At 38.6% G+C, this 17968-nt stretch overlaps 1 protein-coding gene across 15 annotated transcripts in view; it reads left to right on the top strand.

The window, feature by feature from the left end:
* ARHGAP28 (Rho GTPase activating protein 28) overlaps positions 1-17968 on the top strand; it is a 141458-nt gene that overhangs the window by 66463 nt on the left and 57027 nt on the right. For 14 of the 15 annotated variants that reach the window (XR_004314855.1, XM_032467117.1, XM_032467116.1 and 11 more), the window contains 2 exons: positions 7487-7701; positions 13330-13547. Coding sequence is in view for 14 of the 15 variants with exons in the window: in XM_032467117.1 (XP_032323008.1) it covers positions 7487-7701; positions 13330-13547 (433 nt within the window). In the remaining variant the exon portion in view is untranslated. The remainder of the gene's footprint in view (positions 1-7486; positions 7702-13329; positions 13548-17968) is intronic. The other variant, XM_006186927.3, reaches the window with a different exon arrangement.

Here is a 17968-nt window from a genome sequence, read left to right as displayed (position 1 = left end):
ATCTCACCCCACCCAAAATGACTTATTAAAGTCTTCCTTCTAGTTGTATTAGTTAGGAATCACTTTGACTGCAAGTAACAATAACAACAACAGAGATTAGAGTGGCTTTTAAAAGTTTGTTGTTCTCACATTTCTGGAAATCCAGAGAATAGGCAGCATCTGATGTTATTTCTGAGACTCAGTAATATCAAGGCTGATCACTGCAGTTTTCATGACTTTTCTCTCATGGTTGCAAAATGGCTGCTGAGGCACCAGTCATCTTGTCTGCATTCTAGTAAGTGAGAAGCTGGAAGAGAAGGGGATAGCATATATATCAGGAAAACAAAAGATTACACTGAAACCATGAAGAGGGATTTTTCTTATGTAAATTTGGTCAGAATTATGAGATGGCCACTTCTGGCCTAAGGGAGTTGGAGAAATAAGGCTTGGGAATGGGGTTGGGTCAAAGATGAGTTCTGATAAATGCAGTTTTATTTATCTCATTCTATTCCTAGTGACACTTTAGTGCTCCTGTGATATTTTAACACCCATTTTAGTCTGACTTAGCCATAGGCATGCAAACAAACTAGTTAAATTAAAGTAATAAGTTAACACATGAGATTACTATGTGCCATGCATTTTTCATATATTTACTCACTTAATAATATTTACTCTTCATAATAATACAGGGCATGAATTTGATTAATATTCCCATTTTACAGATGAGAAAACAGAGGAGCAATTGTTCAGTAGCTCGCTCAGGGTTGTAGATCTAGAAGGTGGCAGAGCCCACATTCAAACATGGGCCAGGTGGCTTCAGAATTTTTCTTTAAATCACATTGTATTTCTTCTCTGGTCTAAAGATAAGTAGAGCTAAACACAGACACACAAATACCTGAGGAGACTTTGAAATTAAGAAGGATTACTATAGGGAAAGCATTTGGACAGGTGTGAATTCATATCCTGGCTTTACTGTCACTAGTCAGTCATTCAGCAAATTGTTCTGAGTTCCTATTATTGGCCAGATACTGTGTAAATAGGACAGATACAGTTCCTCTATATTCTAGTGGGGGGAATAGTTCCAAGAAAATGAAACAGGTGAATAGATGAAGTGTACTTTGTTGAGTGAGAAGAAGGAAATGTGGAAAGCTGGGATGATGGGTAATTGGAAGAATGCCATGTTAGGGTGGCCCAGGAAAGGGTCCCTGAGGAGGTGGCATTTGTGTTAGGAGCTAAATGATGAGAAGCAACTTGCCATGGAAACAGACAGAGAATGTTCCAGGCAGAACAAAACAGTAAGAGAAAATTTCCTAAGGGAAGGAAGAGCTCAATTTTTAGAGAAACTGAGAAAAGATTAGCATGTTTGGTGCTAATGCCAAGGGAGAGTGATCTAAGGTGAGACTGGATAAGAAGTTTGAGGACAGAACATGCTGGGCAGTGAGGTCATGGAAAAGAATTTGCATTTTATTGTAATTGCGATAGGAAGTTAATGTGTCTTCACTTTCCTCTCAGTAGCTTTCCCTCATTGTATAATGAAACATGTAATACTTGCTTTTTCTACTTCGTGAAGTTAAGGTAAGGATCAAATGATGTAATGTGTTTGATAGTAAATTATTACATGTAAAATTATTTATAAAATAAGAAATAATAAAGGCCGTAGAGTAAGTATTTCTTAGCAAGATGTATGTCTTTTTAAAACTTTTTTAAAACTGGAATATACTCAGAACTTGAACTTGTGGTTAAACAGAGCAAGCAGTTCATTAGAAAATGCAATGTTTAAAAAAAAAAAATCTGGTGTTTACAGTGTTCTGTGGGAGTTCCACTTCCAGTTAGAACACAGACGAGGTTGTGGCCGATTATCTGTCTTACTGTTGTAACTAGAGAAGAGAGAATGAATATAAAATCATGTTTTGAAAACTGTAATGGAGAGCTGTGATCAGAAAGAAGTCTAAAGGAACTAAATTGCAGGGAGGGAAGAGCTCTTCCTAGGTGAGCAGCGCCCAGCAGCCACTTCTCTCCTTGCGTGTGTCTGTCTCCCTGAGCCTGTGCAGTGCTGGGCAGAAGATCACACCTGCCTTGCTAGGCAGAGGGACTCTGCTGGCGTGAGAAGATGCCCATGGAGCTTTCGATGGCTGCCTGCACTGGCACAAAAGGTTGGAATCTTTTGAAGCCCCAGATGCAGAGCTAGTTCTCCACATCTGACAACTCTCCCCTCTGGGGTTTTTCTGAGAGCCCAATAACACAGGAGGCTGGGGGCCAGGCTCTAAAGCAGAGAGTGATTCCTGTAGTCCCATGGTGTTTATCCCAGAGCTCTCTTGAGGGAGGGACCTGTAACACACAGGATGGATCTCCCCCTCAAAAACACTTGGAACCAGACGTAACCTAACACTGATTACAGTTGCAGTTCAGCACAGACCCACCTCAGCTCCTGGTTGGATTGAAGTGATCTATATCTCACTTCAGTTACCAGACAGAGGAAAAGCTTTGCCCTTCTTGGGGAAGTTGCTGTTTACTCCAGTTTTCTAGAGCTCTTTAAAAAAAAAATGTCTGCCATACAACAAAAATTTATGAGATTTGTAAAAGAAAAGGAAAATGTGACCCATAAACAACTGACCGTTTTTGATCAATATTAGCAGATGCACTGACAGCACAGATGGCATTAAGAGATAAGAACTTTTAAATAGCAGTAATACATACGTTAAAGAAAAGATAGATGAAATGTATAAAAGATGAATAATGTCAACAGACAAATAGGATCTTTAAAAAGAATTAATTGGATATTTTTGATATGAAAAAACAGTATCAGAATCGAAGCATTCTTTGGATGGAGTTCACAACAGTCTGGACACATAGAAGAAAGGAAGAGTGAACCTGAAGACAGGCTGGTGGAAGTTCCCTAAACTGAAGCACAGAGGGCTGGCGGGTAGGGAGAAGCAGTGCGTATTATGAAGGACATTTGGGACAACATCAAACGGTCATGTTATTGGGGTTCCAGAAGAAGAGAGGGGAAAGAGTAAGACAGAAGAAATATCTGAAGAGAAAGTAGATAAGATTATCCCCAAATTGATGAAATACATTGACGCATGGATTCAGGAAGCTCAGTAAATCTTAAGCAGAATAAATACAAAGAAAACCACAGTCTAGGCATTTCATAATTAAGCTGCTAAAAACAAAAGATAAAGAAGAAATCTATTAAAAGTAGCTGGAGAGGAAAATCCTTATATTTAGAAGATTATGAATAAGAATTATAGTTGACTTTTTATCAGAATCCAGAAAACAGAAGACAATGGAATGACATCTTTAAAAGGATTGTAAAAACGGCAATAAAAACTGCTAGCCTAGAGTTCTATGCCCGGTAAACATATTCATCAAAAATGAAAATGAATTAAAGACATGTTCAGAGAGAAATCTGAGGGAATTGGTCACCAGTAGATCCACCATACAAGAAATGCTAAAGAAAAAGAAGAAATACCAATGGAAGTTCTCAAAACTGATTGGAAATGATCTGTTATGGGTACATGGACACACAGGAAGGAAGAAGAGCACCAAAAAGAATAAACATAAAAGACAACTTGTTTAATTTTTAAAAAGATTATTGACTTTTAAAAATAATAACTATTGTGGGATGTAAACGTGAAGGAGCACATGTATGACAGTAATATGATAAGGGGTGGAGGGAGAATTAAACTCGTATGAATTATGTACATTGTTCTGAGGTTGTAAAATACTAATTCAAGACAGACAGTTATGTAAGTTATAGAGCTCCAGTAACCATTAAAATACATTGCTGAAAAAGTAATGGAGGGGAAAATGGAATGATACAATCTTTTTTTTTTATTAGTGCCACTTTGAATTTATGGTGATTACCCATCCACTTAAAATCTAATTTTGAACCTAATAGTGTTTTCCCAACAAAAGTTGCTGTGTAATACAATTGCATTCTATTTTTCATATACTGTTTTCCTGGTATTTTTTTGGAATTAAAAAAAAAATACAAACAGCTGATGAAGCTTCAGCTCTACTTATCCTAATATGGTGAGGTATGGAGCTGCAGACGAAGGCTCGTCAGGGTCCAGGGAGCCTGAGCATCACAGTTATGTAACACTCTGGAAGGTCACGGCGTGAACCCTGGGATGATGGGGGAAGTATTTGGATCCCTAGCTGAAAAAGTGAGGACTCTTCCAAATGTGCTTATCCGCAAAGTGCTGTCTGACTTCTTTGCCAAAAAAAATAGTTGACCATCGCAGTTAAAGGATTCTTTGGGTGGACTGTCTCAGATGAAACCAGCGTGTTACTCAGATGTTCATGACCTGTATTTCACGTCGGATCCTCCTGCTCCCAGCAGAAGTTTATGATGATCTCGTCTCTGGGATTCCATCAGTATACCCTTTGCATGAAACTGTACTATAACTAAAATAATCATTATTAGGCCTAAGTATATATGCTCTCCATCTCCTAAGATTCATTTATTATTTCCCAAATTTCGCAGTTCTTCAAACATTTTCAGTGCTTAGGTCTGTTTGCTTGTTTGCTTAATTTCCAAGATAAGTTATGCTACTCCATGCAGCGATTGAGGTGGTATATTTGTACTGGCGTGGAAAAGATATCTAGGACGTGGTTTTGAGGGGTTAAAGTAACGCAGCTTGCAGAGCAATGTGGTATGATACAGATGGGAAAAGACCTTCAGTTTCTGCTTTATAAATTGCATATTGTTTAAACTTTTATGTTTATAATATACTGCTTTATAATTTTCAAAAACTTAGTCCATGTCTACCACTGATACTGGCCATTTAAAAACAGTCAATCATATTCATTTTTAAAGAAATAAACCTTAAAAAAACTAGAACTAGAGAAAGTTAGTGGGGTCTATATACTGTTTTCTGAATATGGTACACAGAGGGCAGTAGACTGTGTAAACAGTGGTATTTAATTACAGTTTTACAGAAATAGACGTTTATATACTAGAATTCTATGATTTGTTAGTGGTTTTTAGTATTGCTTTTGTTGCAAAAGAGAAAAGGCTTGAAAGCCTAAAAACCATAAAGGGAGCAATAACTGTCTTGATAACCTGCATCAATTTTATGCGTATTTCAGCCACTAGAATGTATCTGTTTTGTCAAACTATAAAGAATTCAGTGAAGATCTCTTGTCATCTAATCACCAAACAAAGCTACCTAAAATTATTTTTATCATAGAGCACGACATAAAAAAATAAAAATAGATATTTAATATTTTCCTGAAATGCTTTGAGTTTTAAAAATAAATTGCCTAACTCACCACAAAACTAGAAATACTAGTCTGGTACAGTCTCAGGATCAATGATAAAATTCTAGAAATTTCTACTAAAAGTGATTGATAAATCTAGGATTCCTAGAGGTGTAGACAATATGACCACATAGAATTTTTTTCTTGTTCCCCTCTTTTTTTTTTTGGTACTCTCATGCATATTAGTGTGTTTTGCATATGCTGTAGGACATGGCTAACTTTGGTAGCAATCCACTGCTGCTCTGAGAATCAAAATGTAATTGTCCTGAGTCATAATGCCACAGTTGAACATTATTCTGCCATTGCTTTTTCCACCTGGAGTTCTTGTTTTGGGCAAAACAGCTCTGATCACACATTGGTCTCAGCCTTTCGGTTCAAGTCCACCTGGACCCAAGGAGAAGGCAGCAAGTGTGGAGGAGTTCTTTGCAAAAGTTGCGTACCAACTCCAAATGGAAAATTAAAGAAAAAAATCATGTAAAAATAGGAACAGAAGATCATACTGCATAAAGTAATTCAGTTATTCTTCCTGTTTGGGGACTGAAATGTTCTAGTTAATCAAACGTTCTTTTCATAAGAAGTGTAATACTTGTCAGTCATATATCATTGAAGTCAAACATTTTAACTTTTCCAGCTTTATTGAGACACAATTGACATACTGAGTAAATTTAAGGTGTACAACCCGACGATTTGATACATGTACATGTTGCTAAATGATTACCACGATAACACACCTCACTTAAAATGTTTTTGTTTTGTTTTTATGTAAATCCCCAAAATCTCTCAGAAACCCAGCATTTTGGCATCGATCTCCCCTACTATGTCTCTTGTTTTTTAAATTAACATTTGCTGGCTGTTTTTATGTTCTGGGTGCTCTGTGTGTGCTGTTTCATTCAGTCCCATGAGGAAGAGGTAACCCGGGGAAGCTGCTCCTTGCCTTGTTCAGCTGCTGTCCTTTAGGCTGGCAGTGGTCCTGTTGGGTAATAATAACCAGCGCCTACACTGCCCTCCTCCGCAGTTGGATCCACCCCTTAGTGGTGATCCAGTTCTCCCTGAACTGAGTGTGGGTGTCTATAGCCAAGGTCAGTGTCCCACTTCCCCATTCTCATATAGTTTTTCCATTTAATGTCATGGATTATTTCCTCTCACTAACTCATTATCTCAGCAACCAACTTAAAAAAAAAGTATCTTTAAATTAAAAGAAAATCTTACAATTCTGGTAAAATACATGAGAGATAAAATTGACTATATGAACCATTTAAAGCATACGGCTCGGTGGCACATTCACACTATTGTGCAACCAGCTCCAGAACTCTGTTGTCTTGTAAAACTGAAACTCTGTCCCCATTGAACAGCTCTCCATTCCTTCCTCCCCACAGACCCTGATAACCACTATTCTACTTTTGTCTCTGAATTTGGCTACTTTAGGTACCTCATATAAGTGGAATCATACAGCATTTGTTTTTCTGAGACTGGCTTATTTCACTTAGCATGATGTCTTTGAGGTTCACCCATGTTGTAGCAGGTGTCAGAATTTCCTTTCTTTTTCAGGCTAAATAATATTCCATTGTTTGTATATACTGTATTGTGCTTAGCCATTCGTCTGTCATGGGACATTGAAGTTGCTTCTACTTTGTTACTATTGTGAATAACACTGTTATGAACGTGTATGTACACGTATCCCAACAAGACCTTGCTTTTAGTTCTTTTGAGTGTATATCCAGAAGTGGAGTTGCTGGATTGCGTGGTAGTTCTATGTCTCACTTTCTGAGGGACTGCCATGATGTTTTGCGCAGAGGCTGTACCATTTTCCATTTCCAACAGCAATGAACAAGGGTTCCAGCTTCTCCACATCCTCACCATCAGTGGTTTTCTGTGTTTTTAATAGTAGCCATTCTATTAGATGTGAGCAGCCAGCTTTTTACACTCTTCTCTGACATCATCTTAGATACTTGACAGAGGCAAACTTTTACTGTATATGTTTTGACTAATATATGCAACTTCCTTCTTTATAAGTGTGTGAAAATGATTAAAAGTATTTTCATGGTAATTCCTACATGGCCACAGGTCATTATGAATTATAGAGAATGAAAAGGATAGGGCCGACACTGACCAGAGATTATTCCCTCAAACCCGTCTCTAACACATTAACTCCATTTCTCCGTTGATTTCAGACCCAGATTTAAGTTTGTGATTTGCAACATGAGACACTAACTTTCACTGACAGATACTATTCTTTCCTCAGAAAATCCATTCCTCGCTGCCGAAGAATTAACAGGATGCTATCCAATGAGTCCCTACAGTCGCCTGCATTCAGCCGCTCCAACTCACAAGCCTCCGTAGACAGCGCCTCCATGGAGGATTTCTGGCGGGAAATAGAAAGTGCCAAAGAGAGCAGCATGGGGGCACTGGAAGAGCCCACGCCAGCCGAGGCCAAGCCCGTGGATGGTAGGATGCTGGGTCTGTTTTCCCATGTGCTGTCTGCCTTTGTATGCTCTCACTTGTTTTGTTGGCAAGTAGAAATCAGTCCACTAGAAGTGTGGCTCAGGGTGGCTTCTAGCCAAGGTTTCATGACTTATGAGAGGGCCATCGACACTATCCACATTGGTCCCTTGTGTATCACTGCTTAGGGATGCTGTACCTGCCTGTTGATTCCATTCATAATCATCTAGCAGATTGAGTAATTCTAATTTTGGTGGCTTTTACATTTGTATACTTGACTACTAATTACCAAAAAAGAGAGGCAGAAAAATAATTTGCCAGCATAATGCTGGAGAAAAAACATTTGACTTCAAAGTAATTCCTAGTATGCGTGCGCAAAGAGAACGGATAATCTTATACTTTACACCATAAAAGCCATGTTGAATATGTCAGTGATACTAGTTTCCAGTTAAATTAAACAGAAAAAGATTGAAGACCAAAAAAAAAGTATAATTGTCCTTAATTTTCAAAAAGAGCAAAATTACTCATTTGGGATTAAAAGCATAGGTTGTCTCCTCCAGGTACGACCTGTCAACAAGGAAGTACATAGACATTCAGGAAGGACTGAGGTAGTTTGCTAAGTATCCACATAAGAATGTTTTCATTAGCCAGTGATTAACCTCAAGACAACTATCAAGATAAACTGAAACTTTGAAAAAAACTTTTTCATTCTTTATTCCCTTTTCTACAAATCTATCCTTCTTAAGTCTGAGAAACAGTAGTTTAGATGTGCCACAATTAGTATATTTCACATAGCATGAGAAATACAAAGTCCCACCACACATTTAATGAGAATCCATTCAAGGAAACCATCCTCCATCCTTTTACTTACATGCTTACATTTTACCTTTTTGGATTGAGAAAAAGAAAGACACATACAGGAAAATACCTCCTTTTCCTTCCTAGCTAGCTAGCTGTATTAAAACTCATGCGCTCATACGGATAACCTCCCAGTTCTGATCCAACACTGCAAAGTTTGTTGTTGTCTTCCCTTTGCCTGTGTTTATGACTCCCTTCTTCAAAAATAAGAAACCTGGTTCTTACTTTTCCTCAATATATTTTTTTATTTCCTCAAGCCTAGAGTATACAGAAGATATTCTCAGGTTTGCTAGCGTAAACTTCTATAAAAAGCATCCCTACTAACTAGAGTTTAATGTTTATTTACTGGTATTTTTTTCCTTGAAGCGTATGCCCAGATCTTCAGTGTGCAATTCAGTGAAGTTTGATAAATGCTAACCTTGTAACCTCACACTAATCAAGATAGGTAACATTTTAGTCAACTCAGAAAATTTCCTCATGTTTTTCCCCAGTCTCATCATTCTCATGACTTGCTGTCCCTGGCCAGAGGCAACCACAGTTCTGATGGTTTGGCATCATGGTGTAGTTTTGGGTTTGGTTACTTTCACTGAACGTAATTTTTTTGAGATTCATTTGGTGTATTCATAAATAGTTCATTGCTTTTTACTGTGAGATTGTTCGCATTTGTTTACTTGGGCTTCTTACTGCTTAACAAAGTACCACAAAAATAGGTGGCTTTAAACAATAGAAATTTGTTCTATAGTGAGTCTGGAGACTAGAAGTCCAAAATCAAGGGGTCAGCACGGCCCTGCTCTCTCTGAAGATTCTGAGGAAGCATATATTCTATGCCTTTCTCTTAGCTTCTGGTGTTGTCAGCAATCTTTTCTGTTCCTTGGCTTGTAGACAGCACATTCTCTGCTTCTGTAGTCATGTGGCCTACTCCTTGTGCTTTTGTCTGTGTCTCCACCTCCTCTTCATAAAAAGACACTAGTTACATGGGGTCAAGGGCCCCCTCTACTCCAGTATGACCTCATCTCAACTTAAATCTTAAGTATACCTGCAAAGACCCTATTTCCAAGTAACATTACATTCACATGTATTGGTGGTTAGAACTTCAGTGTATCTTTCTGGGGTCCCAGTTCAACCTGTAACGGCAGTATTCCATTGTTTGAATATGCCATAATTTGTTTATCCATTCAACTGTTAGTGGACTTGTGGGTCATTTGCACCTTTGGCTATTGTGAATACAGCTGCTGTGAACCATCTTGTAAAAGTCTTCTGGTGGAGATAGTTTTATTTCTCTTGGATAAATGTATTTTTCATGGAATACATGTAATTGCATAAGAAACTGCCAGCATTTTTCCAAAGTAGTTGTACCATTTTCCACTCCCCCCAAGAGTGCCTGACAGACAAGTCCAGTTGCTTTACATCCTTGCAGCATTTGATGTTATAAGACTTGTTAATATATGATTCTAGGGATGTGAAGAGGTGAATCTTGATTTTTTTAAAAATTGTCTTTCTATTATTGACTTGTATAAATTCTTCATATATTCTCGATATATCTTTTGTCAGATATGTGTATTGCAAATATTTTCTCACCTCCTGTAGCTTGCTGATTCCAATTCCTCATGGAGTCTCACTTGGGTATCTCTTGTTCTCTTGCCTCGCTCTCATTTTTCAATTGTTTGCAACTGGTGTATAGAAATACAGTTGATTTTGTAACGTGACCCTGTATTTTACCACCTTTCTAAATTCACTTTCTGGTGGTTGTCTCCTGCTAGACTTCTTATGATTTTCTACGTAAACAAAGAGATCATTGTGAATATAGACAGTTTTATGTCTTCCTTTCTGGTTTTTATGTTTTTTTCTTCTTTATCTTGTCTTATTGTGCTGGCAAGGCCTCCAGTACAAGCTGAATAAAAGTAAGTGGTGACGGTTCATATCTTTGCTGTGTTCCCAATTTTGCAGGGAAAGGGTTGAATATCCCCATTAAAAATAATTGTAACTGTGAGTTTTTTATAGATGTTCTTTATCAGATGGCCTTATATTCCTAGTTTTCCTGGGAGTATTTTGAATGGATGTTGAATTTTGTTACATGCTTTACCAACATTTTGGTTTCTCGGAAAAAATTAATGAAATCTGTATTTCCTGTGCCTGTAATTCATCATGATGAATTTTAAGTGTTTTAACTGCCTTCTGAAAAACAGAAAGATTGCCTAATGTTCAGAATAAGGAGAAGCACTGAATGGCCAATAATTAGGGAGTTAAATAGAAGGATTGGCATGTCTGAGGCCTTGTAACAAAACGGAGCACAGGGCTTTTGAGGAACCAAAAGTAGGCTGGTACTGCTAGAGAAGAGAGGGTGAGGAGAGCAGGGTACATGCTATGGCCAGAAAGGCCAGCAGCTCATATCCTGTGGGCAATGTCAGGGGTTTTTATTCTTAATCTTAAGAGCAAGGGAAGGTTGTGGCATTGTTTTCAAAATGGGTTTGTATTTGCATTTGGGAAGAACTGATTTAGTTACAATATGGGTAAATGGATTGGCAAGGGAATCAAGAATGGGAAGGCCTGCAGGGAAGCTGTTGCAGCAGTTCAGGTGAAAGATGGTGGTAACTTGGACCAGGGTCGCAGCAGAGGAGATAAAGAAGGTGGGCATTTTTCAGAAATAATGAGATAATATCCAGAGAACTTGGGGGTGTGTCGGGTTTGATGTATAAAAGAGAGGGAGATCATAATGTCTCCTGGGTCACTTGCTTGCCACATGGGATAGAGGGCGGGTTTCATGCCCTGGAATGTGGAACACTGAATTCAGAGGCCTGGGTTAGGAGTGAGTGTGGGCAGGTTTGAACAGCTTGAGTTTGATGTACAATTGACAGAGCCAAGTAGGTATTGGGTCAGCAGTGGATATGTGGGGCTGACATTCAAAGTTTCACATTTGGCAGCTGGAGTAATGAGCACAGGATCACACTGTTCATAATTCAGCAAACAGGAATAGCACTGACTGCTTTGTCAGATGTTTCTTTCCTGTGGAAAAGACACACTGTAGATGCAGTCTAAGTCCAGGGACTTCGCTCACCTGCACCTCTAGCGTGTGTTAGTTCTAACTGTACCGCTTACTTCTTCCTCCCACTCTATTATTACTTCTTACGGAGATGGAGAGAAAAAAAAATCCAAGTTTTAAACTTCAACATTAAACTATATTTGTAAATTTTGTCTTAAGCAAATGAAAATCTTATCTAAGGCTTAAGTAGAGGAATCCTTCCAAGTCATAACTGACTAATGTAAAAGGCTTATTATTTTAGATTAGGGCCACTCAGCTAAGTTTACCTTTGCATTTTCTGTTAAAGGGACAGCTTATAAAGCAAATGAACAATAACAAGATAGCAAATAAAGAATTGGACCTTAAAAGCACATGGGAGAGCTTTCTTCATGTACCAGTGATCAAGTGAGCAGAGCCCACCGCTCCTGGGCTGTTGATTTGACAGGTTATTTACAAATCCGTCTAATCTGCTCTCTTTTAGACAAACTTTATTCAGATAATGCCTGTTTAGCACAGTTCCAAGAATGTGTGTATAGTCGATTTTCTGTTACAGGATGTTGTTACTCTGAATTCTCTATTATTTCTGTACATCTAATTTACAATAGCAATTGATTTTAATCATGGTGAACTTTGAGTGTTCTAACTGCCTTTTGAAAAAAGGCAAGACTATCTAATATTCAGAATAAGGAGAGAAGAGATGAATGAATTTCTATTGAACACATCCTCTGTTCCAGATTTTTGCCATCTGTCATAAATCCATTGATAAGCCAATCCTCTTAGCCCCCTAATACTTTGCTTACTATTACTTCTATTTTGCCAAGAGGCACAAGGCCTAGAGGTACTTAAAACTTTCCAAAGCCGTTCAGCTAGTTAAGTTGTGACTGGGATTTGAACCTGCATTTGTGTGATTAAAAAATTCTTTTGTGTGCCATTAGAACACTTTTTTGTTGTGGTTTTTGTTTAAATATTCCTATTTTTAAATCATTTTTTGAATTGGCTGTTCAGATAGGGCTTATGTTTAACTGTCTGGTAAGGATAAGTACCTTACCAAATCTGCCAAATAACCTTACTGTACTAGAAGATACTTTAAAATTTGACTTATTTAAAAAAATACAACACAGACTTTTCATTCATTCTTACAGACCTTTCCTATCATTACTGTGGAATAAAAGAAGGGTCTTTTAAAAATTTTCTGAGGTAATTGGCAGACATTATGTTAGTTTCAGGTGTACAACATAATGATTTGATATCTGAGTACATTGTGAAACACTTACTAAAACAGGTGTAGTTAACATCCATCATCATATATAGTTCAGAAAATTTTTTCTCAGAGTGAGAACTTTTAAGATCCTACTCTCCTAGCAACTTTCTGTTGTGCAATGGAGTATTACTAACTGTAGTCACCATACTGTATGTTACATCCCCCTGACGTACTTATGACTGGAAGTTTGTGCCTTTCGATCCTTTTTACCCACTTTACCCAGTCCTAACCCCGTCTCTGGTAACCACCAATCTGTGCTCTGTATTATGAGCTCAGATTTTTGTTTGTTTGGTTTTTTAGATTCCACATATAATGGAATCATACGGTTTTTTGTGCCTGTCTGTCTCTGTCTGACTTACTTCACTTGGCCTGATGTCCTTATGGTCCAGGATGGTCTTAATATATTGTTTACTGATATTTCTTACTCACTGATGTGGACAGACTTACAGATAATACATGTCATCCAATCAGAATATTCTGACCTTATCTTGGTAATGTCACTTTACAGAAGGAGAGCTTGAAGCAGAGTGGTTGGAAGACGTGGGTTTGTCAGCCCTGATCTCGGGTGATGAAGAGGAGGACGGCAAAGCCTTGCTCTCTACACTGACTCGAACCCAAGCGGCTGCAGTGAAGAAGAGATATAATACTTACACTCAGACCATGAGAAAAAAGAACAAGCACCCTGTCAGGGATGTCAGAGACATCTTTGGAGTCAGCGAGTCTCCTGTGAGTCATGAACATGCCTCAGAAGGTTTTGTTTGATCGGAGGTGGGAGGGGAGCCTGGAAAAATGTCAGAAAAGGTTGGTCTAGCTGTAAGAGGAAACTAAAGCAGACAGCAAAGCACAAAATTTTGCACATTTCATACTTAAGTGACTATTTCTTATACTCCATACAGCAGTCTCCCTCCACACTAAATTTATTCCCTTCTTTTGAGGTTGGAGGTTAACTTCTTTGGTAATGGAGCAAGTCTTTGTGGATGGGATACACAGAGCCTTTATGAAATTAACCACTGACTGGAAACTCTGGGGACAGGCAAAGGAGTCCCAGAGAAATGGCCAAGTGCTATCAGCAAGTCTGGGTAGTTTGTTTTAAATGGGGGCGAGGATGGGAGAGTGGTTAGGGTACCCTTTACATTCAAATAAATTGAAATGGTAAAAAGTGAAAGATAAAGCATTCATTAAGTGGGCCAGAAGATGATTCAAAAAACCAGAAGGGACACATTACATGTTTTCTGAGAAGTGGCTGGTTGAAGTTTCCAGGGCACCCTTGGCAGTTCTGTGGCCACAGTGCTACTTCTGGGTTTGTGAGTTGTGTTCTGTTTCTGTGTTGGTTTTACTGCTCTCTCTGCCTTGCAGTTCATTTATTCATCCATTTATTGCATCATGACAATGCTGCATTGAGATAATCGTGTCATTTATGCAGCAAGTACTTACTGGATGCGCTATCTTCTTCTATCAGGTTCCATGCAGATAGGAGTTTTGGAACTTTGGGGTAATCAGTATATAGGAAAAGAGGAACTTCATATTCTGCTGTAGCCACACATAGAGTTGCCTGGGGCAGGTTAGTTAATCACTTTGATTTAGGTTTCTCATCTGTTTAATTGTAGTAACAATAATGACATAAATTAAAACTTTAAGGATAGCAAGCATGGTTGAAGTCAGTCTCCAATCTGAGTTACTTTAGCTTCTGTAAGTCGTATCTTCTCTGACATATATTAATCATATGGGTTGATGCCAGGGCAGCTCACATACACAGAGTTACCCTTTGCATTTGTGTTAATAATGTCCTAGGATAGCATTATCCTTTAGAACTTTCTATATTGATGGAAATGATCTATTTCTGTGCTGTCCAGTATGGTAGCCCCCAGTGACACGTGGCATTAGCACCTGATATGTAGCTATTATAAGTAAGGAACTGAAATTTTAATTGTATTTAATCTTAATCAATTTAAATCTAGGTTGTTACATGTAATTTATAGCCAGGATACTGAACAACACAGTTCTAGTCTTCTGCTGTGTATGATATACCTGCATTTTGAGTTCTGTGCTGTTTGAACTTTCTGTCTAGTTGAAACCTGTGTGTTCCCAGAAGGTGAGATTGTCTAGAACTGTAACTGAGGAAAGGTGATGCCCATAACTTGAGGCCAGGGCTCCAGCCGCATGAGTCCTGGACAAGATGCCAAAAAAAAAAAAAGGTTTACCTGCTGGTTTAAATTCCCCGGGTCATTTTTTAGTTATCTCCCAGGTCATCTTGAGAGAGTCCTAAGAACTTGGCCTACATGCATCCTTTCCCATTTCTATTTCCAGCTACTTCAGACTTAGATTTTTCCACTCCCCCAGCAAACTGCAAAATAGGGAGGGTCTATAGCTTCTCCTGAATCCTCCAGTTACTCAAGAAAATGCATAACTAGCCTTTCTAGACTTCTTAAAACTTTGAACTTTAGTCACATCAGAACAGTGCTCCTCCCTCTTTTCTCACTTAGACCTTGAAGGGAAACATGATGTGGACACTTACTCACCGGGGCTTAAGTGTGAAAGGAAATGAGGTGTTTTTGACTTTTCCACAACATGCAAGCACAAGAAACTGTTCAGAGTTTAGCTCCAGCAAAGGCAGGGAGAGGGCTGCATGAGTGGTGGGCAAGGGGTGGCCCCGGGGCCCTTCCTCTCGTCCTCCTCTTCTCCCCTCCCAGGCATGCTCCTGAAGCCCCAGATCTAAAGAGGATGGGGAATGAGGCAGGGGAGGGAGGACCATATATTCCAAAGAGGAGAAGTTTTGTGCTATCCTGAAAAATGGGGCATCTGGAAGTCAGTGAAAGTCTGGCATTGTATTATGCTGCTTAAAATTTCAGATTGTTCGTTGTCAAAAATGTAAAAAGCCATACAAAGCTAGCCTTTTAAAAATATGGTATATTTACAATATGTAAGACCTAATTAACATCTCCACAGATTTTTTTTTTCCTGAAAAATTCAGCATCTGTGTCTGCAAGTAAATAGACTTAGAAGTTCTTGGAACTGTATCTAAACTTTTAGCTTTCCTGTTTGAATCTGACAGCATGAATACCGATTCCTCCCTCCGGCCTTCTCTTCCTCCGAGTATTTGTAGCTCCTGATCAGTCTCTCTGTGAATGCCTGTCTTCCCTCCTCCGCCTCCTCCTTCCTTGTATCTCTTCCTAAGTATCTCTTAAATGTTCTGTTGTATTTTCCAGGCTTTCAGTGTTCTGCATACCTGGCTATTTCTTCAGCTTTATCTTTTATATCATTTATTTGGCCTTGGTTGTATTAACACTTTTGCCTTTCATTAATCTTCAAAACTTTAACAGTCATCTTATTTCCTGAAGCTTCTCCTTTCCCTTGATTTTTCCTTTATTTTGTGATCTGTTCTTGTTTCTTGGCTGCTGAAGCCTCTCAGAAGTCTGAAGTTACTAAATTAAACCTTAAATTCCAAGGCTCTCTTTTTCCCTCGAATTATCTCTTTCCTTCAAGGTCATCTGTTTATTTTTGGCTTCATTACATTGCTTTTGTTCAGCTGGTGTTGATCCTTGGATATTGATTCATATTCTGTGAGGAGAACTAGATTGATGGATTGATGGATTCGTACAGGTAGTCGTCATATGTCCTGTGCAGTTGTGTAGACTCATTTTCTCCCAAAAACTCTCCCCCGAAAATAGGAGTCTACGTAAGTGGTGAAGTGTGTCAGTGTCAACTGTCACACTTCACTTTAAGACATATAAAAACGACATCAGTGCCAAAGTAACAAGGGTCCTGCAGAATCGTAATTTTTTTCCTTTTCAGGCATCCTAGCTTCCCTTTTTATACTCCTGTCTGTAGCCTTTTAAAAGGCCCCAGTAAAGTTCAATTCAGTGTTCTTTCTGTCCAGGACCACCACACCCACGCTAGGACAGCCACTACCACTCCCAAGGCAGGTGGTCACTCTGTCACCAAGGGGACACTTGGGTTTTATCCTGGAATTACATTTAGCTGCTGCCTGCTGGTCTTCTGAACAGCTGGTGTCTTCTGAGTCAGGCAATGCCTTTCTGTTCTTTTTATTTTCATTCTGGTTATGTGCTATTTCCAGATCAGTATTTACCTTCTACACATTTTTTCTCTTGTACCTACCTTTTTTTAGGCTGAGGTTTTCCTCTACCCTTATCAAACCGTTCTTGCTTGCTTTTTATCTTCCAGGAACATCCGACAGTTTCTGTCCTGCTAATGGAAATGTCTAGTGGTTGCTAGATCTACTTTTTGTAGAAGTTTCTCTCTCCCATTTTGAGTGATTTACAGGGGGAGGAGAAAGTGATACCTGCATTGTGCTGTCCTGATCCAGTTTCCTTATGCTGATTCTTCAGTAGTATTTGTTCCTTCCAAAAAATGTGTTTTTTTCCTTACTGTGAAAATAATACGTAAGCTTTACTGGAAACTTAGAAAATATGGACAAGCAAGGCAAAAAATGAGTATTTCTATGGGCCCAAATACAATTTTATGATTTAATTAAGTATCCAGTAAGTGCAATTTTCAGTGTTCTAACCATAAAGGAACAGAATATTTCACCCTTGTTCTAGTAGAGCTATTAGACACTGCAACACATATGTTAAATCAGCCTCTGGATACATAGTACATGGTCTGCAATCCATCTTATCGTGAGCAGAAGTCCAGTGCCCAGACACATTTTTTCTAATATTCAGAAGATGTATCAGTTATTCCTTTCAATAACACATTTTATTAAGCAAAATAGTCAATCTAATCTATTTTCAATTTCATAATTGAGAGATAGTTAAAGTTAGGACTAACTCCTAATTGACTATATAAATAAAGGCATGCAATCATTTTAAAAAGTATTATTATATCACCTGTATATACATTTGACTGCATGTCACAGAAAACCCAAGAAATCATGAGTTATACAAAGATTTGTTTTTTCTCTCTCTAAGAGGAAACTGAGGGTAGGTGTTCCTGTGTTTTAGCCCAGATCCAGCTTCCTTCTGTCTTTCTATTTTGTCTTTTACATGTGGCCATCATTCTTTTGCTTCCCAAGGTGGCTGGGCCACTCCTGCCACCATGTCCATGTTCCTGGCTGTTCCCGGGACTTGTACCAACTGACTCCATCTCTCTGACTTTGGTTTCCCAGAAACCTTACTTGGTACAATTCC

This window comes from Camelus ferus, chromosome 24, assembly GCF_009834535.1.
Source record: "Camelus ferus isolate YT-003-E chromosome 24, BCGSAC_Cfer_1.0, whole genome shotgun sequence".
NCBI lineage: Eukaryota > Metazoa > Chordata > Mammalia > Artiodactyla > Camelidae > Camelus > Camelus ferus.
The sequence above is the reverse complement of the archived record's forward strand: the minus strand, read 5'-3'. Positions and strand labels throughout refer to the sequence as shown.